This window comes from Hyperoodon ampullatus (assembly GCF_949752795.1).
Source record: "Hyperoodon ampullatus genome assembly, chromosome: 3".
Classification (NCBI taxonomy): Eukaryota; Metazoa; Chordata; class Mammalia; order Artiodactyla; family Ziphiidae; genus Hyperoodon; species Hyperoodon ampullatus.
This window is the reverse complement of record NC_136916.1, coordinates 150,780,412-150,806,066: the sequence shown is the minus strand read 5'-3', so window position 1 is coordinate 150,806,066 and position 25,655 is coordinate 150,780,412. Positions and strand designations below refer to the sequence as shown.

The 25,655-nt window shown below is 36.7% G+C and overlaps 1 protein-coding gene across 1 annotated transcript in view; it reads right to left on the bottom strand.

Moving 5' to 3' along the window:
* RBM25 (RNA binding motif protein 25) overlaps nucleotides 1–24,826 on the bottom strand; it is a 46,676-nt gene extending 21,850 nt beyond the window's left edge. The window contains exons 1-7 of the mRNA XM_079701279.1: nucleotides 24,770–24,826; nucleotides 24,536–24,656; nucleotides 18,860–18,909; nucleotides 16,856–17,023; nucleotides 10,988–11,045; nucleotides 7,848–8,008; nucleotides 1,641–1,826 (exon numbers count right to left, since the gene is read on the bottom strand). Coding sequence (XP_079557405.1) covers nucleotides 1,641–1,826; nucleotides 7,848–8,008; nucleotides 10,988–11,045; nucleotides 16,856–17,023; nucleotides 18,860–18,909; nucleotides 24,536–24,656; nucleotides 24,770–24,811 — 786 coding nt within the window. The 5' untranslated portion in view covers nucleotides 24,812–24,826. The remainder of the gene's footprint in view (nucleotides 1–1,640; nucleotides 1,827–7,847; nucleotides 8,009–10,987; nucleotides 11,046–16,855; nucleotides 17,024–18,859; nucleotides 18,910–24,535; nucleotides 24,657–24,769) is intronic.
* Between the last annotated feature and the right edge of the window lie 829 nt (nucleotides 24,827–25,655).

Sequence of the window (25,655 nt, the reverse complement as noted above, 5' to 3'; positions counted from 1 at the left end):
AAAACAATTTTCTATGTTTATACTGTAAGCAATGCAAGATTTCTGTAACATTTTCTTGATTTCAAATTACTTGATAATAATAAAGATTTCACTCACTCTATAACCCCTCCTATGACCCACCACTTCCTCTCCCTCCAACACCCCCAACCAGTGGAATAAGGAGGGTCTCACACTAGCAGTGCTTTTTCCTTGATCCCTTCCAAGAGGAAACAATCATAACAACAAAATTTACCCAAAATTCCTGCCATAGAGCAGTCTTTCTTTGATTCTCTCCTCCCAACCCGTATCAAACAAATATGTCAAGTTATTTTCTCCTTTGCCATTAATGGGGGAAGAGGAAGAACAAACCCTACAGGTCTTAATTACCCTATACCTGACTGACTCTTACCAATTACCATTCCCAGTGATTGGCAGTTCACTAGACAGGTTCTTATGGCCCCACGAGGAAGAACAAGCCAAGTAATAAAAATGTATCTGGGGCTTCCCTGGTGGCGCAGTGGTTGGGAATCCGCCTGCCAATCAATGCAGGGGACACGGGTTCGAGCCCTGGTCCGGGAAAATCCCACATGCCACGGAGCAACTAAGCCCCTGCACCACAATTACTGAGCCTGCACTCTAGAGCCCACGAGCCACAAGCACTGAAGCCCGTGCACCTAGAGCCCGAGCTGCACAACAAAGAGTAGCCCCTGCTTGATGCAACTAGAGAAAGCCGCACGCAACAACAAAGACCCAATGCAGCCAAAAATAAGTAATAATTTATAAAAATAAAAATGTATCTGGCCATGAAGAAAACTGAAGATTGACTAATAAGCAATAAAATCCAAAACAGTATGAACTATAACTACCCCTTGATATTAAATCACGATATATGTTTCATAGTACTACTTTTCCAGGGCATATACAATCCATTCATATAATACACTTCCATTATTTTTAAAGAACACTCCCCATAATTTCTCTAAGTATATCCAAATTAAATGAATATAAGAAAACCAAACATTTTCTCTCAACCTGGACTCCCGACTGTTCAATTAGCTTAGGATGACAAAAGTAGGTGATGATATAATACACTGGGGAGGAGTGTTTCATCTCATGATGTTCTTTCATAGTACTCCAGTTATAAGGCCAATAGCACTACTGTCCATGGAAGGAAATGAGACATGGCTTATAAGGAAAGGTGGCTAAAAATTTGAAAATGGGTCAAAATCCTCACTGAATGAGACCTGGTATCCCGCTTGCAGCAGAGACAGAAGAAAAATAATAAGGGAGTAAGGCAAAACAAGGCCAACCCCTTTGTGACAAAAGGGAAAAAAAAAAATCTTACTTTGTCCCTTAATATCAGTTCCTATTCATCACTCAAGTCTGGGTTTTTTTTTCCCCCTCTTACTTAATGAATCCACAAATATGCACACGCTTCCATGTCACTGCATTTCAAACATGCGAAACAGGAACGTTGTGGTAAAAAAAAAATACGAAGTTAGTTGGTAAAACATGGTCAAATTAGCCTTAACAGTATATTGTTATAAACACTAGTCATTCTACTTTCCCCTCAGAAGCTGGAAATAAGGAAAGCACAAGAGTGACAGTACAAAATGTAAACTATAAGAATGACTCGGTTGTCAGAAATCAGTAACACATACGTCCTCCTTCTTTTCCTTCTTCTTCTTCCTGGGGTGAGAGTCAGATTCTTGCGAGGGGGCATTGAGCTCGCTGGAGTATTCCCGTATTAAAACTTCAATGGCCCCTTTGATCATTTGATCTCTTCTCTTTGTTTCTTCATCTAAGGCTTCTTCGTCATCATTAGTGACAGTTTCTGGCCTGGCATTCTTAAAAAAAACAAGGCAGATTCAAGAGAGGGAAGGGGGAAATCAAACAAGAAAATCAAAATCATTCTAAAGCTAGTACACAAAACAAACATGTTTCCTCCCAAACATCTCTGCAGTCCTATTAAATGCAGATTTGGATTTATTCCTAACTTCACAAAACTAAACTTCATTTGTTTTATTGCTTTTTCCTTCGATACACTGTACTTTACGATTTTCTTTTCCTTTCTACCCTTGATAATTAACATTCTGACTCCTAACCAGCTACAGAAAGACTGAAATCACAGGGCTAGCGTACTACACATCTGCAAAGCTTTCACAATTTTTCAGATTGTCTTGCTCAATACCTGCACAAACTAATGATGTTTACTGAATAACTCATTCAAAGTTGAAAACTTTATTACATGAAAAAAGCAAAATACAATTTTATGAATAAACAAAAACAGCGACTTCCCTGGCGGTCCAGTGGTTAAGACTCTGCACTTCCACTGTAGGGAGCGTGGGTTTGATCCCTGATTGGGGAACTAAGATCCCACATGCCGTGAGGCACAGCCAAAACAAAACATAAATAAATAAATATAATAAAGTGTTCAAAAAAAATTTTTAAGTAAAATAAACAAAAACATATGTAGGTTAAACAAATAAAAAACACTTGATGGCTATATACAACAAAATGCAAGCATCAGGAAGGTCAGGGGCTGAAATGATGGCTTCTTTTTCCCCCTCTGCTTTCTACAATGTGGGAATACCACTTATAAAGCTCATATATTTATACCCTAAAAAGGAACTGACTCTAAATACTGCACATCTTTCTCCCCATGACTTGCAAATGTAACATTATAAAAAAAAATTCATGTTGTAATACTTCTCACAAATAAGTAACTATTTGTAGGACTTTATTATCATTATTATTATTATTATATTTTTGGCCAAGCCACGCAGCTTGTGGGATCCTCCCGGACTGGGGCACGAACCTGTGTCCCCTGCATCGGCAGGCGGACTCTCAACCACTGCGCCACCAGGGAAGCCCGGACTATATTATTTTTAAAAAGAAGTCGACTGTTACTTGTGTTGATGTGGTAAAAAAAAAAAACTACTGGTTTCCAATGTCCTACTATCCTTTTTGTTTCTGTCTGTTTTATTTTATTTATTTATTTTTTTTTTTTGCGGTATGCGGGCCTCTCACTGTTGGGGCCTCTCCCGCTGCGGAACACAGGCTCCGGACGCGCAGGCTCAGCGGCCATGACTCACGGGCCAAGCCGCTCTGCGGCATGTGGGATCCTCCCGGACCGGGGCACGAACCCGTGGTCCCCTGCACCGCAGGCGGACGTTCAACCACTGCGCCATCAGGGAAGCCCTGTCTGTTTTATTTTAAGGCTCCTAGTTAAGGAATTAATTCAGTTCAAATGACAAAATTTAGAGCATGACCTCTAGATAATTTCATTACCCTCAACTCTTCTCTTCTTAAAACCTGGAAAGGTGGGGAAGTAAGACAAAGAAGCAACAAGATAAACATAAAGATGTATGTGTACAAAAATTTTTGTAACTTAAAACTACATACACACTTGGGTAAACATATATTGTGCAAATTTTCAGATACAAACAAGAATCCTGCTCTTCTGGACAAATGCTGGCTCTTGGTCACAATGCATGCAACTCTATTCAAGGTGAGTTTCATACCTTGTACCTCCTTCATATAACCTAGACGTGATTTCATAACTGGCATTCTGAAAGCTATCTCCAATGGATACTTATTCAACAAGCATTTATTTCTTAAATTAATTTGCCCAACAAACTCTTAAGAGCCTACCCTATGCAAGATACTTTGTTAGATGGTAAAAAATTCAAAATTAAAAAAAGAAATAACTTGCCCTTAAGCATTTAACAATACAGGGTAAGAGAAGGTTATGATATAGACAACTTTCACATTAAGTCATTAAATGTGATATTAGAAAACTAACCACTCTTTACTTTCTCAAACCTGCCTCTTCATCTAATCTTCTTGTAACCAACTTTCTACTTGGCATCTGGGATAAAGAAAACATGCTTTAACCAAGGACTGTAATTAAATTGTTTACATTATTTACCAAGAATATTGTAAACTAAAATTGTGGTGATGTGTTCCTTTCTTATTCTAAATCAATAACATATCACAATAAGGTCTTTATGCAGCTTTCACTAAAATCCCTTCAGTGATACTCTGCTTCTCCAAAGGTTTTAAATGAAAGAATTAAACCACCAGTAACTTGTCACTGAAACCGTAGGTCCTGAGATACATATGGCTATTTCAACCCAAATACTCAGCTGTTGAGACCTAAATTCTTTATTATGAAAATATACCTCATGAGGGAACATCCAGTCTGTCTTTAGCATTTTCCCTACATTCTAAATTTCTTTCCATGAACCCTCTACATCTCAATGCCTTTTTTAAGCATAAGGATTGAGGTGGGGTTATAAATCCAAAGGCTTACTCAACTAAAAATACTCATAGCCCCTGAATTCCCCACCACCATCATCCTAAACCAAAACTTAGATATTAGTATAGCTGGTCTTACCTAAATTAGAAGTAAAACATTTGGAATGAACTAGTTCACACCACCTTACAAACGACTACTGCCCCTTGATCTATAGAGAAAATGTACATTTTTAGAAGGAAAGCTTATGAGCCCAAATCTCTTAACCAATTGTTAATGTAAGAAAAACAAAAGCAGCAATATATATCATGGAAGGAAAAGTTATTTTTAGTTTCAACTTAAACTCTACCTCTCGGTCCTGAACCACAGACAGTTTCCTGATTTCCAGTTTTTTCTTCCACTTCAGAAACAGAAAGCACATTCAGTAATACTGAGCAGCAAAAAGTGAAGGGTTTGGAAGTACAAGAGGATCAAAGAAATCAACTGAATATCTGAGATGTTTACATGGCCCACTTATTTGGCTCTTTTCAGGGGAATTAAAAGCTTCCATAGTAAAGCTGCTAGCTGGAGAGTTAGAAAGCAGCTCTACTAGACTCACTCTTTGGCACTGACCTCTAGAGTTCAAAACAAGAACTTCTTTGGGAACTAAGCAAATGCAGAGTTCTTTCTTTTGAGAAAATGTAGATTCAACCAGACTAATTTCCACAGAAAGATGTGAAGGTGTTCCTACCTGCAGTATCTGATCTGTCCTCAATTAAAATGTAAAGCAAGCGGCTCTTTCCAAAGATTATTTGTACTTCCACCACTTGGCAGAATTCATTCTTGAATGTGTGACTAACAAGCACTATCTGTGACGATCAAGCAAATATCTCTACTCCTATACCGCTACTGCTTAACAACCAGAAAGCAACAGGACATGGACTAGATCAGCGTGGCTACCCCAAATGAAATATTTTTACTAAAGGTCATAAAAGTTGCTTCTACAAATTCTGCAAAATCCAAATAAAAGCTTTTAGTCAAGCTACTACTCAAGGCATATAATTCCTCTTAAAATTCTGGGTCAGGAAAAATCTCTCTTTCCAGCCAAACTCATGGTTCTTTTTGAATCGGAGAACTATACAACTAATAGTATTTTTTCTTCTGTCTGGGAATCAGGAAAATGTCTGGATAGGTAGCATACAAGTTTCTCAATGTCTCATTCTCATGTCACCTACTTTAAGTCACTATTTTCTAAATTTCTCCAATAAATTGACAATAAAAGAGAAAGAACAAGTATACTTTCACATCTTACCCTGAAAAATTATGACAAACCTGCAATCTACTCCGCAATATACTTATATTTGCTTAAGCTGTTTGAAAAAAAATTTTAACTGACAGAATTGCTCAACATTTTCATTTTACCAGTATTGTTGAGTAAGATCGACACTCCAAGAAAATATACCATGTTTGTCTTATGACTTCAAGTACCTCTGGGCCATGCCAAACGCACCCAGAAGTCATGTCTGTTAATTTTTTAAATTTCATTTTATCTGAAATAACCATTGTTTTTATTGGAGGTGGCTTCAATTCCATTCTTGAAGAAAAATATAAACAGATTTCAATTGTGATTCCTCTTACTAATGGTGCTTACAAAATAAATCAAAGTCACACGATTTTACATTTCCTTATTTATTACGTAACTATACAGATTTACTTCATGCTCAAAGAACACCATCTGCAAATGCCACCATTTAAACTGCCTCACAAGCTAAATTTCAAGCTCAGTAAAACAATGAATCCAGGGAATTATATAAAAAACTTTGAAGACACTGAACGCATGGTTTATTTTAAAAAAGAATTCAGTTATCATAGCAAGGAAAATCTAAGAAGTCTTGCTGCAGACAGTTGGCTTTTTTAAGGTTTTACTGGTATGATAGGCAATAGTGCTGATATGAGATAAAATACAATTTCTCTGGAGTGTAAATTGTGTTATTTCCTTTTAAAGCTAGGGAAAGACAGTAAGATTACCAGGTGAGCAACATAACTGCAACTGTTATAATAAATGCTCACCCCATTCTTGTTATGAGCAAGACCTTAACCCAGGTTCTGTGGAGGTACAAGATGAAAAAACATAGTCTGTGAATTTATTGTCCTGTCTGTCTTATGATCAGAAAATGCGGGATACGGCAATGAAACAGGGTACAAGGAGCTGTGAGAGAGCGATACAAACAATACATACTATAAAGCAGACTGACGTAACAACAGTAAAATCCTGTTTTATATGAGAAGAGAGGATTTAATTCTGCCTGAGAGGAATCTAGGACTGATGTCAGCTATATGAATCAAGCAACATTTTAACTATATGGATAGAATTTCAACAGGGAGCTTGGATGAGCAACAAGGACATCAAAGTACAAAGGAGTTTGTAGGGATACATGACTGACACATGAAGGGAACTGATGGAGAAAGCTAGAAAGGTAGACTGGAGCAAGCCTTGGATGCTATGCTAAGAATATGGGCTTTACACTGTGAGAAATTCAAAACCACTAGGATGCATGAGCAGGGGGCTGACGTAATTATACTTATGTTTTAGAAATATAGGGCAGTACTGTAACAGGCAGATGAGAAGAAAACAATGTAGATAAATCCGTTAAAATACTATTAAAAATCCAAAGAAAGACAAGATTAAGTGAAAAAAAAAGCTGTTTACAAAGTAATACTTCAGAATTCAATCCTCCATTTATAAAAGAAAAATAAACTCACATATTCCAGTTAAAACTATATTCACCCATACAGAGAAAAATGCCTGGAAGAATATGCAACAAAAATGTCTACAGTGCTTACTAATGATGACAGAATTATCGGTGATACTTAATGTCTTCTTTATAGGTTGCTCTATTTTTATTGCTCTATTTTTATGAATTTTTTTTACAATGTTTTTGTAAAGGAGGGAGTGGTGGAACCAAGAGACCTATTTCTACTTTGAATGATAGTGAAAAGCCTGAAGAGAGCAAAAAGGCTGTTTTGTTTTGTAGAGACAGAAAGGTAATAATCAATATTTTAGATCTGTTCAGCCTGACGTGTCAAAAGGAACTAAGAAGGGAAAACAAGGAAATATACACTCAAGTTTTAGCTATTTTTTGCTTTGTTGAGAGGGAATAATAATGTATACATTACAACACAACATACAAAAATTTCCTTTACTTTAGCTTCACTTAATAGAGCCACCACCTGATGACAGCAATAAGACTTATTTTCATTCATTTTAGAACCTGCGTACTTCTAAACGAGAGGGCAACTAATAAAAATTTTGTAGGTTGAAATATATTTTGTACTTACTTAAAAGCTGCCTTAATGAATTAGCTCTGTTTGGAATAGTCTGTACCAGTGTTTTCTCTGGCAAGTTAACCTTGTCCAGCCTCCCTTACTACCTTCATCCCAACCTGGAACAAGCAAACCAACAGTCATCCACCCACTATGGGTAGATAAAAGACTTAAAATAACTATAAACTATAAAAACACCCTCTTGATGATCTTGTGAAGCCCCGTATTAGATTTTTTTTATAATGAGAAGTATTTACACTGAAAGAGCACAGCTGGCCTAGAGAAGACAATGCTACAGAAAACATACCCCATTAGAAGCTTTCTTCTTTGCTTTCCATTCATCCAGTTGTGCCTTTGTCTTTGCATCAACTTTAACAAGTAGCTTCTTCTCTCCAATCTGCAGGTCATGCAATAACCTGAGTGCACGGAGCGTTGATTCAGGCTCCTTATACTCACAGAATCCAAAAGCTAGCAATGGATGTAAAAAATTAGTGAAATATCAATACAATTATGAAAGATGAAAAATATTTATGAAAAATTGAAATCATTACAGACCAAACATTATAATACAGGGATTATTTAATTTGTCACTCCTCCCTTTCCTGCAATTACCTTTGATACGGATTTCACTTTTAGTACCCTCAAACAACCAAAAGAAAAAAGAGAAAACAAAAACAGGGGAAATGGGGCTTCCCTGGTGGTGCAGTGGTTGAGAGTCTGCCTGCCGATGCAGGGGACACGGGTTCATGCCCCGGTCTGGGAAGATCCCACATGCCGCGGAGCGGCTAGGCCTGTGAGCCAGCACGTCCGGAGCCTGTGCTCCGCAACGGGAGAGGCCACAACAGTGAGAGGCCCGTGCACCGCAAAAAAAAAAAAAAAAAAAAAAAAAACCCAAAAACGAAAAAAAAAAAAAAAACGGGAAAAGAAGAAAAATTCTCATCAGGCATATTGCTACTTATTAGAAGTGCTGATAAAATATTTAGCAGAATCAACAACTTTCGTAATTAATTCCTTTAATTATTTCATCAATTCATTCCATCCTGACTTCCTAACAGCTACAGATAAGTGGAAACAGGCTTCCTGAACCTAAATACAGCACTCTTCAATTCAGAGATGTTAAACTACAAAAGTACTGATATTTTATTCTAGTTGCCAGTCTAATTTTTCTGAATCTGTTTCATTTTAATAACTAGTCTCACCATTATTACCATGACTTTAAACGGATATTAAAACAAAATTAAATTTAAAAAAGAGTAAACATTGAAAATAAAATTAAACAAGTGAATCCAAATATGTATACAGTTAATGATACAACCACATATTGAGTGATTTTGAAACAGAAAATTTAAAAATAAATGAATAAATAAATAAAAATAAAACAAAATTTGACCATAGATTTAAGTTTGATATATCCTAAGGACAAAAAGACCTGTCTATAAAAAAGAGAAGTTCAATAATCATTTTTGATGACAGTACTGGTGCTATTGGTCTGAAACTGCTGTATGTGAAATGATAATAATAATAAATAATTATTATTTAAAAGTCTATCATCCCCTCCGTGTGCTGAAGCTCAGGATTCTAAATGTGGAAGAAAGGAAATATAGACATATGACAGAAAAGATTAAATAAAAAACTTTTAGGCTTGAACTTGAATTAATGTGCACTGGCAAAGCAAAGACCACACCACTCCTACCATGAGTACACCTCATTTCCAGATGGCCATTTTGAAAACAATTTCCCACTGAAAGGAATCAGAAGCTTCTTGAGAAACGGCTGATACCAAGTCTGGGGCAGAAAAACTACTAGCTGAGCTTTGAATATCTTGTCAACCTAGATAACAAGGAAGCAATCAAAGGCATTTAGGCTTGTGTCAAAAATCACCAAAGATCTAATTCAGAGGCACCTTGAGAAAACTTAAGCTTCACTAGTGATAATGAACAACTAATCCACATTAAATATAATAATAACAAATTGAATATGTTTCAATCTAGAACTTAAAAATACTTAAAAAAAATCACTGGTAAAGGATGCTGAGAACATAAGATCATTCTTTTGAAAAATGAAAGAACCAAAGCATTTATCCTGGTTTTCTTATAGAAATTATACCTCTAAGTAACCAAATAGTATATGGAGGAAGAAGTTTATCCTTATAGATGTATTCTACTAACAAATGAAGATTTTTCTTCAATGAAGGTAAGACAGAATTCTTCCAAATAGACTGTTACATTTTGCAACCCCCCAGTGAGGGAATCAGCATAGGCACTGACAATCAACAGCTGCTACCATTAAAAAAAAACCAACAAACAAAAAACCCAGTATAACTCCTAATGAAAGAGCACTACCTTTAGAGAACTCTTACATATAAAAACAGTCAACAAAAATAACGCACACAAACTCAAATCTGATCAAGTCTCAACCTACAACTACCAACCAGCTTACATTACAATGAAGAGGATAGAGATGCATGGCACATAATTCTACTGGAGCTGCAATAAGCAAACCCAGACTGAGAAAACACTACTGGGCAAATGACCCAGTTTCGCCAACAAATAATTTCAAAGGAAATAAGAGAGACAGAAGAACTAAAAATATTAAAAGAGGTTCAAAAATATGTCAACCAATTGCAATGCACGGACTTTATATGAATCCTGAATCAAAAAAACTATTTAAGAAACTGACATTTAAGACAGCTGGACATCTGATCATTGACCGGATATTGACTGAATGTTGGATATCTGAATACTGACTTAATAATTAAGAGAAAGGTGGTTTTTTTGGTCTTATAATTGTATTTTAGATATATTTTTTTAAAAGACCTTATCTTTTAGAGACATACTAAATATTTACAGACAAAATGATCTGGTGCTCAAGATTGTTGAAAATAACACAAGAAGGAAATGGGTAGGGTACAGGTTAAGCACAAATGGCACAAGTTGATAAATGTTAAAAAGCTTGATGATGACTACATGAGAGTTCATCATACTATTCTGCTAATTTTATATACGTATGATTTTTTCCATAATAAAAGTGTTCAAGGATGTGTATCAAACAGGTGTCTCTACCAACTAGAATGAAAAGAACAGTTTGCTTTCAAGACTAAATGATTATCTCATCATCTCTTCTCCTACTTTCTTCCTAAGTCCTAATTGTTCCATCTTGATCATACACTCCTGCTCTGAAACAAAAAGGACTTCTTAAAGTAATCTTTTAAGAAACCAGTTACTCTGAATAATTTTCTTCCCTCTCCTACCTCCTTCACGTTATCCTTTTCTACTTTCTCATCTCACCTCTCAGCCAACATCTTCCCAAATGCCTTTAATCCTATTGAAGAGTGAAGACAGAGTGCTACGAGAACACTCCTACAGTTAAGGACAATGAGAGTAAATGCAAATGTACTTATGCACACAGGTTAAGATGATCTCAATAAATAAGGAAAAATTTACCTACCTTGAAGTTTTCCAGATGCACCTTGTACTCTCTTCCAGCTCAAAACCAAGCCACATTTCTGTAAAAGAAAACAAACAAAGATCTTTACCACCTAAGCTAATTTATCATGCAAATAAGAGCACAATTAGATTCCCGCTAGGAAAAAAGTAAAAAAAAAAAAAATCTTGTCAGCAACTAAATTTTGCAATTCCCACAAACCTACTATATGAAAGAAACATACAATAAATCATTTTAAAGGAAAATATAAATTCTTACTGATTCTTATTTGCAGAAAACTGCCTACCTTTCAATAAATTAGACACGTTAGTTATATTTATCCTACAAATATATATATAAAACCAAAATGCCCAAATATTATAATAGTTAAACTATAATAAATTTAAGTAAATATTGAGTTCATAAATACTCTGTTTTAAAACACATGTATATATTATAAAAGATTTTTAATGACACAGGGAAATGCTTGACATGGGATGCAAAAAATCTTGAACCATGAAATTGCAGATATACAATAAGATTTTTAACTATGTAAAGAAAAATAATTTCCATAAAATGATCAGAAATACTCCAAAATGTTAATGGGGCAGGTTGTCTGAAGGGTGGGATATTATTACACTTTGTTTACTTCCAAAGTTCTTAAATATTATTTCTAATTATTAAAGTAAAAACAAAGGTTTAAAAAAAGTTTTGTGGAAAATAATAACTGAAGATTGCCTGTCAAAGCTGAGAAATAAGTTGATTTTTCTCTGAAGGGAAAGATATTTCCCTTCAGAGAAATTACTAAAATGATAGTCAAAGAATTGGAACTTCCCTGGCAGTCCAATGGTTAAGACTCCACGCTTCCACTGCAGGGGGAGAGGGTTTGATCCCTGGTTGAAGAACTAAGATCCCACATACTGTGCAGCGTGGTCAATAAACAAATAAATAAATAAAATTATATATATATATATATATATATATATATATATATATATATATATATATACATACACACACACACACACACACACATATATATAAGAAAATTTCCCAGTACTTCCCTAGCAGCACAGTGGTTAAGAATCTGCCTGCCAATGCAGGGGACACGGGTTGGAGCCCTGGTCCAGTAAGGTCCGCAGAGCAACTAAGCCCATGTGCCACAACTACTGAACCTGCACTCTAGAGCCTGCGAGCCACAACTACTGAAGCCCGCCTGCCTAGAGCCCGTGCTCTGCAACAAGAGAAGCCACTGCAATGAGAAGTCAGCGCACCACAATGCAGAGTAGCCCCTGCTCGCCGCAACTGGAGAAAGCCCACGCGCAGCTATGAAGACCCAACGCAGCCAAAAGTATAAATAAATTAAAAAAAAAAAAGAATCCACCTGCCAATGCAGGGTACATGGGTTTGATTCCTGGTCCAGGAAGATCTCACATGCTGCAGAACAACTAAGCTCATGTGCCATAACCACTGAGCCTGTGCTCGAGAGCCCGCAAGCCACAACTACTGAAGCCTGTTGAGCTCTAGGGCCCATGTGTCGCAACTACTGAGCCTGTGTGCTGCAACTACTGAAGGCTGAGAGCCTAAAGCCCATGCTCCACAACAGGAGAAGCCACTGCAATAAGCCCCCACTCTCCACAACTAGAGAAAGCCAGCACGTAGCAACGAAGACCCAATGCAGCAACCACCACGCCCCCAAAAAAAGAAAAAGAAAATTGTCCGTAAGGTCAAACATAGCACGAGGGAACAGCAGCAGAATTCAATAAAATTTTGCAAAGACAAAAGACAAATGGATGGATAATAACTCATTCAGTAGAGCAAAGAAAGCTATGACACCAAGTGTCTACAGAAGCAGATACCAATAAGAAGAATTAAGCTAACTGATTCTACAAAACCCAGTGGATCCAGACTGGGGGGGAAAGGTACAGGGGAGAATGGGGCTTAAGTGTGAAGCTGAATAAAAATAGGTTTTTGCCTGACCATACAAATATGGAATAATCAAAGCCTCAGAGGTTTCAAGCAACTACCCTATCCCCACCCCCAGAGAAGATAGCCTGAAGAGTTACAGTCTGAAGAAAGTTAACAGAACAAGCTTGGGATGTGGAGCACCAGATCTGAAAGATCTGTATGAGATACAGAGTGAGTAAGAAGGGAAGAAAGTAAAGGTATAAGAAGTGCTTGAACTCAGTCCTGCATCTGCAACCTCTTACAGGCAGCCAATCATAAACTCACTAGGCATAAAATTGGAAGTTTTCTAGAGAAACCAACCAGCCTCAAAGAAAAGACCCCACGAATTAACATTTAAAACCTCTGGCTGCCATTTAGATTACCCTACAAAGATGCCCAACATTTTACAAGTTCAGCTTACGCACACAAAAAGCCTTTTAATCCCTAACTCTTAAATATGGACAATCAAGGATCACCAGCTGGACATCCAAGTAAAGCCTTAAAAGTGAAAGAGAAATAGAAGAGAGAAATTCAGGAATCCAAAGATAGCTTAAAAAAACACTCTGCTGCATATATAAATCAACAACAATTTTAAAAAGGGATGTTTCAAACTGAAAACATACACGTATGTCCACACAAAAACTTGTACACAAATATTCACAGCATTATTATTCATAATAACAAAGTGGAAACAATCCAATTGTCCATCAACTGATGGATGGATAAACAAAATGTGGTACATCCATTAGATGGAATATTCTGGCCATAAAAAGGAACAAAGTACTGCTAACAAGCTACACTACAGATGAACCTTGAAAACATTATGCTAAGTGAAAGAAGACAACACACAAAAAGCCACATATTCTAAAATTCCATTTACATAAAATGCCCAGAATAGTCAAATCCATAGACAGAAGGTACAATAGTGGCTGCCAGAGGCTCAGGGGAGGAGAAAATGGGAAGCATTGTTAATGGGTACGGGGTTTCTATCTGGGGTAGTAAAAATGTTCAGGAATTAGACAGTGGTGATGTTTGCACAACTTTCTGAAAATACTAAAAGCCACTGAACTGTATATTATAAAAGGGTGAACTTTATGGTATGTAAATTATATCTCAATAAAGATGTCTTAAAAATGTCCTCCCAATGTTCTACTTTGGGGAAAAAATGGCATCATCTTGTAAAACTGTAGATAAGCATGCCCCATGACTCAGAAATTCCACTTCTAAGAGAATACATGACAGGAATTTCTTTCACGCTCACCTAGGAAGACGTGCTATTACCACTAATTATATAGCAAAACATAATATCAAAAAAAAGAAAACAATCCATATGACATCAGTAAAAAATCTGACCATTTATGGCATATTTCTATAATGCAATGGTATATAACAGTGAAAAGTAAACAAACTAGAGCTACATATAGGTTGGGTGAAAAAAGCAAATTGTGGAGGAATACAGAACTAAAACTTAAAAATTATAAATTTTTATTTATATAAATATATAATTAAAGTAAAAAATATGGACAGGAATGATAAACACCAAACTTAGGATAGTGGACTACCTCTGGTTATTACCTCTGTGGAAGAAAGAAATGGGAATTAGAACCTTCATGTTTTGTTTCTTTGGGATAAAGATCTGAAGCTAGTATCACAAAATATTAAGATCTGACTAAGCTAGGTTTTGTGTTTATTTTCTAAAGGCCTTTTTTAAAACACTTTTTAAAGCAAGGATAACATGATTTATAAAACGGAACTGGCAATAATGTACGTTACTGATAAAATGAAGAAGGAAAAGATTTTAAAATAACTTCTAAACACAGTGGAGATTATGGAGGGAGTGAGTATGGACAGTGTTATTTTTCATTAAAAAAATCATTCAGGGACTTCCCTGGTGGCGCAGTCGTTAAGAATCTGTCTGCCAATGCAGGGGACACGGGTTCAAGCCCTGGTCCGGGAAGATCCCACATGCTGCGGAGCAACTAAGCCCACGAGCCACAACTACTGAGCCCACATACCACAACTACTGAAGCCCGCATGCCTAGAGCTCATGCTCCTCAACAAGAGAGGCCACCGAAATGAGAAGCCCGCGTACTGCGACGAAGAGTAGCCCCCGCTCGCCGCAACTAGAGAAAGCCTGCGCGCAGCAATGAAGACCCAATGCAACCGAATATTAATTAATTTTTAAAAATCATTCAGTATTTTTTCACTTACAGTGTGCACGTAGGGACTTCGTCGGTGGCGCAGTGGTTAAGAATCTGCCTGCCAATGCAGGTGACATGGGTTCCATCCCTGTTCCAGGAATATCCCACATGCTGCAAAGTAACTAAGCCTGCGAGCCACAACTACTGAGCCTGCATGCCTAGAGCCCATGCTCCCCAACAAGAGAAGCCACCGCAATGAGAAGCCCGTGCACCGCGATGAAGAGTAGGCCCTACTTGCAGCAACTAGAGAAAGCCCGCGAGCAGCAACAAAGACCCAACGCAGCCAAAAAAAAGTGCTTTAAATAAAAAAAATGTGCATGTAGCACCAGGATAAATTTTTTAAACTAAGAGAAAAAGGAAAATCAATGACCAAGTCAAAAAAACTTATGTATGCTCAGAATAAAAACTGCAAAAGGAGTCAATCAATCACAATTAGATGCTAAAATCATTGTTTTAAAGGCGGCTAAAGAAAAGGACTCACATAGTCCCCCAATACTAACCCAGAGGTTACTTATTAGTGAAAAAGGGACTAAAGGTACCGTTACAATGGAGAGATCTGACTACCTTAACCAAGTAACTAAACTTAATACCACCAAAAATGGGACCAAGAGACGTGGTATGCCTCTTGCTATGCTGCACCCGAAAACAATGCATCACCCATGAACCACTCTTACAAATGCTTACTCTGAATCTAACTATGAGCAATCAATCAAATTCAAATTGGGAGAGACATTCTGCAAAAGACCCAGGCGCTTCAAAAACATCAATGTCATGAAAGACAAAAACAAAAACAAGCAAACAAGAAGAGGCAGGGAACTGTTCTACAATAAAGGAACTGTCTAAAGAAACATGACAATTAAATGCAATGTATAGGGACTTCCCTGGTTGTCTGGTGGTTAAGACTGCACACTCCCAATGAAGGAGGGCCCGGTTTGATCCCTGGTCAGGGAACTAGATCCTGCATGCCACAACTAAGAGCCCACATGCCACAACGAAAAAGATCCTGCATGTCACAACTAAGACCCAGCGCAGCCAAATAAATAAATATTTAAAAAATAATAATAATAAAGGGCTTCCCTGGTGGCGCAGTGGTTGGGGGTCTGCCTGCCGATGCAGGGGACGCAGGTTCGTGCCCCGGTCTGGGAGGATCCCATATGCCGTGGAGCGGCTGGGCCCGTGGGCCATGGCCGCTGAGCCTGTGCATCCGGAGCCTGTGCTCCGGGACGGGAGAGGCCACAGCAGTGAGAGGCCCGCATACCGCAAAAAATAATAATAATAATAATAGTAATAGTAATAATAATAAAAACAAGTGCAGTATATATATATCCCTGACTGGAAATTACTGGAAAAATTAAATATGAACTATATGTATTTTAATTAACAATACTATATCAGCCTTAAATTTCCTAAGTGTGATAATGGCTTTGTGAAAATGTAGGAGAGTATCCTTGATCTTAGGAAATATAAGAAGTATTCAAAAGTGAAATGTAATGTCACAATTTACTCTGAAATTATTCAGAAGAAAAAAAAAATCGAGGGGTGTGTGTGTGTGTGCACACAGAGAGTGTGTGTAAATATGACAAAATGTGTTACAAGGGTGTTCACTATTCATTTAACTTTTCTGTAGGACTGAAACTTTTCAAAATATAAACAAGAAAATAATTCAGAGCCCTCTTGCTAATTTTTCTTCAGTTTGAAATTTATAACAAAAAAATTTTTAAGTGAAAAATAAAGTTTAACTTACAGCAAGGAGCTGTCTTATAAGCATGTCTGAGGCTTTTTCAGAAATGTTGCCAACAAAAACTGTAGTAGTGGGACCACAGTTTTCATCATTTTCTTTAGCCTTCAAGCCTGGATGATCCTTCCGTGCTCCCAAATGTTTTCCAACCATGGACACAGTGGGTACTAAGACCTAAAGTGATGAAAGACAATAAAATTTGAACTTGCAATTAAATTTGCTATCATGCTTAATGTAATAACATTAGGCTAAAAACATCAATTTTAAAGTATTAAATATATAGCACATCACCATTACAGGTTCTACATACTTAATCTAAAACTCCCAAAGCACATTTTTCATTAACGTGAACTTATTCATGACAAGTAAAGTTCCACTATTGGATTACCTTTCTTTTAAAAACAACTTGGAGGGCTTCCCTGGTGGCTCAGTGGTTAAGAATCTGCCTGCCAATGCGGGGGCCACGGGTTCGAGCCCTGGTCCGGGAAGATCCCATGTGCCACAGAGCAACTGAGCCCATGAGCCACAACTACTGAGCTCACGTGCCACAACTACCGAAGCCCACGGGCCTAGAGCCCACGCTCCGCAATAAGAGAAGCCACCGCAATGAGAAGCCTGCGCACCGCAATGAAGAGTAACCCCCGCTCACTGCAACTAGAGAAAGCCCGCGCGCAGCGATGAAGACCCAACGAAGCCAGAAATAAATGAATAAATAAATTTATAAAAAACAAAAAACAAAAACTTGGAAAGAAGTTTTTTTATGTTTAAGACAATTTTTAAATGTTTAAGACATCATAAATCTCTGCATTCATATAAAAGGAAATTTCAATTATCCCTGCTAATTTTCTTGTAGAATATTCAAATACTCCCATAGCACTCTCCCCACACTTAAAGTCTACCTTTTCTCAGTTACTTGTGTTTCTATCTTATTTTCCCTTCATAACATTCAACTTCCCAGAGGAAAGAAATAGTCTTATTCATCTTTGTATTTGAAATTGAATTGAGCAAAACATCCACAGTAGGCACTGAAGTGGGGGAGCTGCCTTTTCCTAGGCTAAAATGCAAGAGGGCAAGAGTACCTGTCATGTGGAGGTTTCCCAATAAATGTTTCCCAATGAATGTCCAATGCAAGAAAAGCTGGACTCCCCCTTGGTCTGCCTCACAGCAGATTCCTATTTGTTCATGTAATTCCCATCTCATCACCCTTTTAATATAAATAATACTCCCCGCCCTTTTCAAAACCCACAGGTAGAAAAACAGTTGAAAGTAATGAGACCTACTCTCCCTCACAATGAATTATAAATTAAGACCAATATTTCACTAATTAACTCAAAGAAAATTTTTAGTTAAATAAATGTTTTAAGAGGGTTGTTATTTATTCACATGTTATAGTATACTAGCATTCTTAACTAAGATGCCTAGAGCGTACAGAGCTTTTATGAATGTAGAATTAAAGTTCAAGACATAAGACTGAATAATGAAACACTTCAGCAGAGGAAAGGCTTCAACAAAACTTTACAAAGCTTGAAGATATCATACTAGAGGACAGAGAAAAAATAGCTTGGGAGAAGCTAAAAATTAGGTAGGTGGGAGGAATGAGTAGAAATATATTCAACTTTCATTTCAAAATTTAGATTTCTGCTAGATCATTCCTCCTTTTTTTTTCTTTTAAGAAATCAGACATGTCAGATCGCTTCTCCTGTCTCCCAGGATCAAGACACGAGGGCATGATGAAAGAGTCAATGTCTAAATCTGAAATAACAGTATATGAAGAGTCTAGAGAATAAGAGGGAAATCACTAAACTATTTAGGGAGCATATTTTAGGGGCAATTGCTTATATGCATAGAGTGAAAACAACACTTATTTAAATAAGTAGTATGATATACATGGATGCTCTTATTCCCTTCCTATTATTCTTTTAAATATTTAAAATAATTTATCTGGGCTTATAAAGTTGTTCAGATTTAAAAGCAGTGGCACTCCTAATTCCTCCTTAAAGTTATACTTACAGTTGGAGCAGGAGCCATAATGCTCATTGGTACAGGAATCATTGGAGTCCCTAAGAAAAAAGCATAATGAATCTTAAGAATATAATTATATACAACTATATATTGTATATCAACTACATGCCATACAAATAAGTACCTCCAATTCACAGTTCTTTTAAGGGGAAATGTAGGATTAATGAAAATGAGAAATTAATGGATATTTTTCAAAAGCAACATAGTTATCAGGTTGGTCTAAATAAACTTACAAGCAAAAAGACTTTCTAAAAGCAAAAAGACTACCACAGCCTGCTTTTGCCTTAAGGAATAAAACTGTGGATAGTTATCAATCCATGTTCATCTACATGAACATGTTCAGTACATCCTCAAAACCAGCAACTTTCATACAGATTTGCTTACAGGTGAACAATGGCATTAATGACTCCTTTAAAGGTAAAAATAAATTCTTTGAAAGTTAGAAAACAAAAGCATCAAATAAGAAATTAATCTGGAGGCCTAGGAAGAATCTTGTTATTCCTGGTTATTTAATAAAAGCAAAAATCATGAAAAAAAATAAGATTAGTAATCTCATTCACTGTCAAAGAGAAAATCTCTAAGACAAGCATCTACTGCCCTAAGGGTTTTAGACAGCTATCAATGGGCTATCACTATTGACATCTTACTGGAATCTGCAATTTTGTTTTCAACAAAATTGTTTACTAATCAATAGTTGCTACATTGACAGACCTTGTGTACATAACTAATGACGAAATCTTACCATTTGAGAACTAAGAAAAAGGTTGCAATGAGGGTAAAATCAGTAAAAGATCTGTCTACTAAAACACAAATTTTAAAATGCTTCTAGAAGTATCTCAAGAAGTTCTGAAATCACTTTTCAGTTCAAATTTAGCATCAACTTAAGGTAACTGTCCATCTAAGACTGGTAATAAACTCTTTTAACAACTATCCATTTATTTTCCAATAAAACCTATTTAAAATAACCTCAGTTTTAAACAAAATTTTTAGAAGATGAAAATCAAGATACTTATCAATAAGCCTACAGAAGACTGTACAAAATAGAAAAAAAAAAAGACTGCAGAATCAAACTTGGGTTCAATTCTTGGTTCTATCACTTTTAGCTATGCAAACTTGGGAAAGCTCTTTAACCTCAGCTTCAGTTTCCTCAATTCAAATGAGGTAATTATTTCCTCAGAGTGCCTACTAACTGAGATCATTTATGTGGAGCACTTAAATAGGTGGATACTCAAAACTATCAACTCTAAATTTTTCACTTTTAACTTTGCAAAACAAAAGCAAATACTCCATTTACCAACTGTAAACTGTGCAGCACCTCTTCCACAGGTAAACTTTCTATTTAAGAAAACCTGAAGAAAAAGACATTTAGAAAAAAATTTTTTTTTCCTTTTTAATAGTTACTAAAAGGTTTAATAGTATGGTTCCCACCTCAACTTACTAATTTCATGAAATGCAGAATTTACAAAAATGTATTGCTGCTCATTACAGACCTATGCATGCTACGGTAAAAAAAAAAAAAAAAAAAAAAAAGGCAAAGTGCACAAAGTGTGAACAGTGTATATACCAGCTGAATTTGAAAAAAAAAGTAGGGTAGAATAAACATAGGCAAACACAGTGGGATATACATTACATCTCTGGAGAGCTACACACCAGAAACTGATAAGAAAGACTTCCCCCACTTTGGGGAAGGGAATGCTCAGGAACTACGGGGGGGAAAACTTCCTTTAATCTATAGCATGCATTACTTTTTAAGGAAAAATTATGGTTTTTTTCAAATTTATTTTCTAATTTAATATATAATGTGATCGCCACATACGTTATCTCAGAATTCAATTAATTGCACTAATAGGCAACACAAGAAAATTATACACGAATATGGGTATTGTGGTCCTGAATTATTATACTAGTTTAGCATACTTCTTTTTTTTTATTTTTTCAAGTATTGACGCTGCACACAGGATGCAGGTATGAATGAGTTAGCTGTTAACTAAAGTCTGATTTATCATTCAAGTATGCTTCCCTAAACAGAAATGATACCGTATAGTATCACAAATGGAATCAGAATTGTTTAATAGCGTTAATACTCTGTGAACAAATGCCTACATTAGTATGGCACTGACCAAACAGACAAGGAGAAATACTGAAAATCTGGTTTTAAGGTCTGTTGACCCATCTTAAAAGATATACTAGGAGTAGCCTTAAGAGAAACATGGCCCATTTATCTTCCACGTCCATTTATAATTTGGTATAGTGTTCATCAGAAAACAAGTTATATTTAGTATGTATTTTTTAAAAATTCAAAGGAATTTAAAATCTTTCCTATAAAACCAATATACTGGTAAGGAACTGATTTTTTTCGTTGTCACCTTTCCTGATTCTGAACAAGTGATTAAGCTTTATCTCCAATGCCTTAAAATTTCTTCAGAAATAGAAAGTAAACTATTCTTCCCTATAACTCTAATAACACAAACTTTGCTAAAAGTATCATGGTTATTAGTAAAGACTATCAAAAAATAGATCGTATTATGAGACTATAAATTAATGAAAAAAATGGGGACCCCCTCAAATATTGATGCCCAAATGAAAGTGGCTCAGGGCACTATCCTTCTCAAGTAATCAATTGGTTTGATGGTTGACAAGTAACATTTTTCAGTTTTCTGTTAACATTATTTTCTTAATCCCCCTTTTCAGGAGAAATTCCTTTATAGTCCATTACAGAGCAGTTAAGTTACTGACTAAAATTCAGTAATTGTTACATGGAATAATAAACTGAGAGTACTCAAACGTTCACACTAGGTCCCCGGCAGCAAGGGGTAACAAATACACATCCATGATTATCTAAAAGACCAACTTAAAACAGCCAGCTACAAGCATAAATGTCTTAAAAACTTGTACAAGTACTGCACTCTACTCCACAATATATATGCAGAAGTAGTTGTTCTGATTTTTTTTTTTTTTAATTTTGGCTGCGTTTCGTTGCTGCGCACGGGCTTTCTCTAGTTGCGGCGAGTGGGGGCTACTCTTCGTTGCGGTGCGCGGGCTTCTCATTGTGGTGGTTTCTCTTGTTGGGAGCATGGGCTCTAGGCACGCGGGCTACAGTAGTTGTGGCACACGGGCTCAGTAGTTGTGGCTCGTGGGCTCTAGAGCACAGGTTCAGTAGTTGTGGCGCACGGGCTTAGCTGCTCCGCGGCATGTGGGATCTTCCCAGACCAGGGCTTGAACCCGTGTCTCCTGCATTGGCAGGCGGATTCTTAACCACTGTGCCACCAGGGAAGCCCTGCTCTGATTTTTTAAAATTATGATTTACCCTCAAATTCCTGAAGTTTTAAATGATACCCCAGAAAAATTGCCACTTTTATTTTGTGACTTTTCACTTACTTCAACACTGCTGTGTACTTGACCTAGGGGTAGGAGGCCCCCAAAGCTGAGCCTCTATGATGTACATGTTATGAATTAACAATCCATCATATGAGCCAACTGCAACATACTTTTGATTTTGCAACAGTCAAGCTCTTTAGTAAACACTGTTAACTTCAAAGACATAATCCAATAGTTAAAACCAGGTCACTGAAGTAGACCTTTCCTCAAAAAGAAATATTTCTGGATGGTTTACAAGATCATTTGTTCATTTCAGCCTGAATTACATAGATTCTATGGTAGAAGAAAATACTTCTAACATGCAGATTAAGGAGGACTCTTAGATACTACCTTTCAGAAGGGAAACTGGGAAACTGATTCTGCATGAAATGCTTTCAACTCCATCAAAATATAAAAATATGTGAACTACCACTCATAAACCAGAGGAAAACTCTTTCTCCTAAGTCAATGTTAATTACAAACCTCAAGATAATGGTTCTCAAATGTGGGTTCTCTTAACTGTGCTTAAATGGATACCTATGAATCACCTGTGAACTTGTTAAAAAGAGACTCCTGAGCCCCAATTTCTGAGGATTTGATTCAGTGGCTTGCGGTGGGGCCTTAAAATTTTTTTAATTTTTTTTTTTAAACATCATAAAACACTGGAGAGAAGAAGCTTTTAAATAGTTACTTGGAGAGCTCTCCAAGATTTATTGTCAAGGATTTCCCTGGTGGCGCAGTGGTTAAGAATCCGCCTGCCAATGCAGGGGACACAGGTTCGAGCCCTGGTCCAGAAAGATCCCACATGCTGGGGAGCAACTAAGCCCATGCGCCACAACTACTAAGCCTGCACTCTAGAGCCCGCGAGCCACAACTATTGAAGCCTGCGCGCCTGGAGCCCATGAGCCACAAATACTGAAGCCTGAGCGTCTAAAGCCCGTGCTCTGCAACAAGAGAAGCCACCGCAATGAGAAGCCCACGCACCACAACGAATAGCCCCCGCTCGCCGCAACTAGAGAATGCCCACGCTCAGCAACGAAGACCCAATGTAGCCAAAGATAAATAAATAAATTTAAAAAAAGATTTATTGTCAAGTATAAAAAAAAACAAGGCAGAATAGAATACATAGGATGTTACTGTACATCGGTGTCAAAAGAATAAAACAAAACAAATGGATAGAAAAATAAAAATATCTGAAAGGATAAAGAAGAAACTAATAACCCTGCTTTGTTCCCCCTTTCACTAAGGGGATGGTAACAAGTTATATGGGAATGTGAGAAAAATTTTCCACCCTTTTGATTGATTTTTGAATGTATAGTTTTTAAAACATATAGTATTTTAAAATACTATACTATTTAAAATGTATAGTATTTAAAAATAAATGTATTACCTATATTTTTAAATAAAGACTTTTTAATTTTCCAGATGAGTCTGATACTCAGCCAGAAATGAAAACTATCACCATAGGAAAATGAGACATCACATTTCCAGAATGCTAACAGCTCTTCTACCAACAGTCACGTATGTATCATCTTCCTAAAGTTAATATTGCAATGACATAAGGATGGGTTAAAAAAACCCACAGAATCATTGGTGGGAATGTAAAATGGTGCAGCCACTACGGCAATGGTATGGAGGTTCCTAAATAACTAAAAATAGAGCTACCATATGATCCTACAATCCCACTCTTGGGCATATATCTGGAGAAAACTCTAATTCAAAACATACGAGCACCCCAGTGTTCACAGCAGCACTATTTACAATAGCCAAGACATGGAAGCAATCTAAACGTCCATCGACAGATGAATGGATAAATAAGGTGTGATATATATTTACAATGGAATATTACTCAGCCATAAAAAAGAATGAAATAATGCCATTTGCAGCAACATGGATGGACCTAGGATTATCATACTAAATGAAGTCAGACAGAGAAAGACAAATATCATGTGACATCACTTACATGTAGAATCTAAAAATATGATTCAAATGAACTTATTTACAAAACAGACACACAGACACAGAAAACAAACATGGTTACCAAAGGGGGAAGGGGAGAGAAATTAGGAGTTTGGGACTAGCAAATATGAACTACTACATATAAAACAGATAAAAAAACAAGGATTTACTGTATATCACAGGGAACTATATTCAATATCTTGTAATAAAGTATAATGGAAAAGAATCTAAAAAAGTATGTGTGTTTATATATATAAATAACTGAATCACTTTGCTGTACATCAGAAACTAACACAACACTGTAAATCAACTACACTTCAAAAACAACAACTGTATCCACAAACTTACCTGGAGGTACAGGTGGTGGAAAGCCAGGAAACTGTGGGGGTGGGATCCCTGGTGGGAGTGCTGGGATTCCCATGGGAGGGCGATTCAAATGAGGGGGGAAAGACATTCTTACCACACCAGTCTAAAGAAAGAAATCATGACAAATCATGTTATTTGAAAACTTTACAATCTGATATGCTTGGTTTGTTGGCCTTTCATTTTTAGAGTATCTGCAAAATTCTCAAGTTTTCTTACCCAAAGGAGTTGGCAAAGACCCTCTTTTCTCTGTCTGTCCATTGAGAATTTTTTAAACTTAGATCTTTTCTAAAATAAGTTCCCAAAATGTACACGATCTAAGTTCAGGATAGACTCCTACAGTCATATGGGAATACATATAAAGGAAGAAAAAAATTTTGAGGTTCAGTTAATATCCAAAAATTAAATACCAAACATCAATGAATCTTTTTAAATCAAACTCAGAATCAAGGAAGATATCTAACAGTTTTTAAGTGTTCTGATGCATGAATTTTTTATACACATCAGCACCCTGAAAACTAAATTTACAAAGTTACACAGTATTTGTTGATTCAGTGTTGGCCAGTTCTTCCAGGACAAATAAATGTCTCAGTGACTTTCTACAAACCTGAACGGGGAGGGGGGGACGACCTCCATATATAAGGTCACATAGTAACCATTCAAATACAATGGTTCAAATATAAACCATTCACATACAACTTGTGACAATGAGAAAAAAAGAGGTAATTTTTCTTAAACTTAAAAGCAAACCTCTTAACCATTCTTGAATGATATTCAATGAATGACTGAAACTCAAGAATCAGACGCTGGTATTTGATTTTTAAAAATACAAGAATACAATGAACTGTTTGATTTGGTTTGTGATATCATTCCTTAATAAGAAACTTTTGTGTTTTAGCTAAATGAATAGAAGTACTGGGCTTCCCTGGTGGCGCAGTAGTTAAGAATCTACCTGCCAATGCAGGGGACACGTGTTCGAGCCCTGGTCCAGGAAGATCCCACATGCCGCGGAGCAGCTAAGCCCGTGCGCCACAACTACTTAGCCACGCGCCACAACTACTTAGCTGCGCGCCACAACTACTGAAGTCCGTGTGCCTGGAGCCCA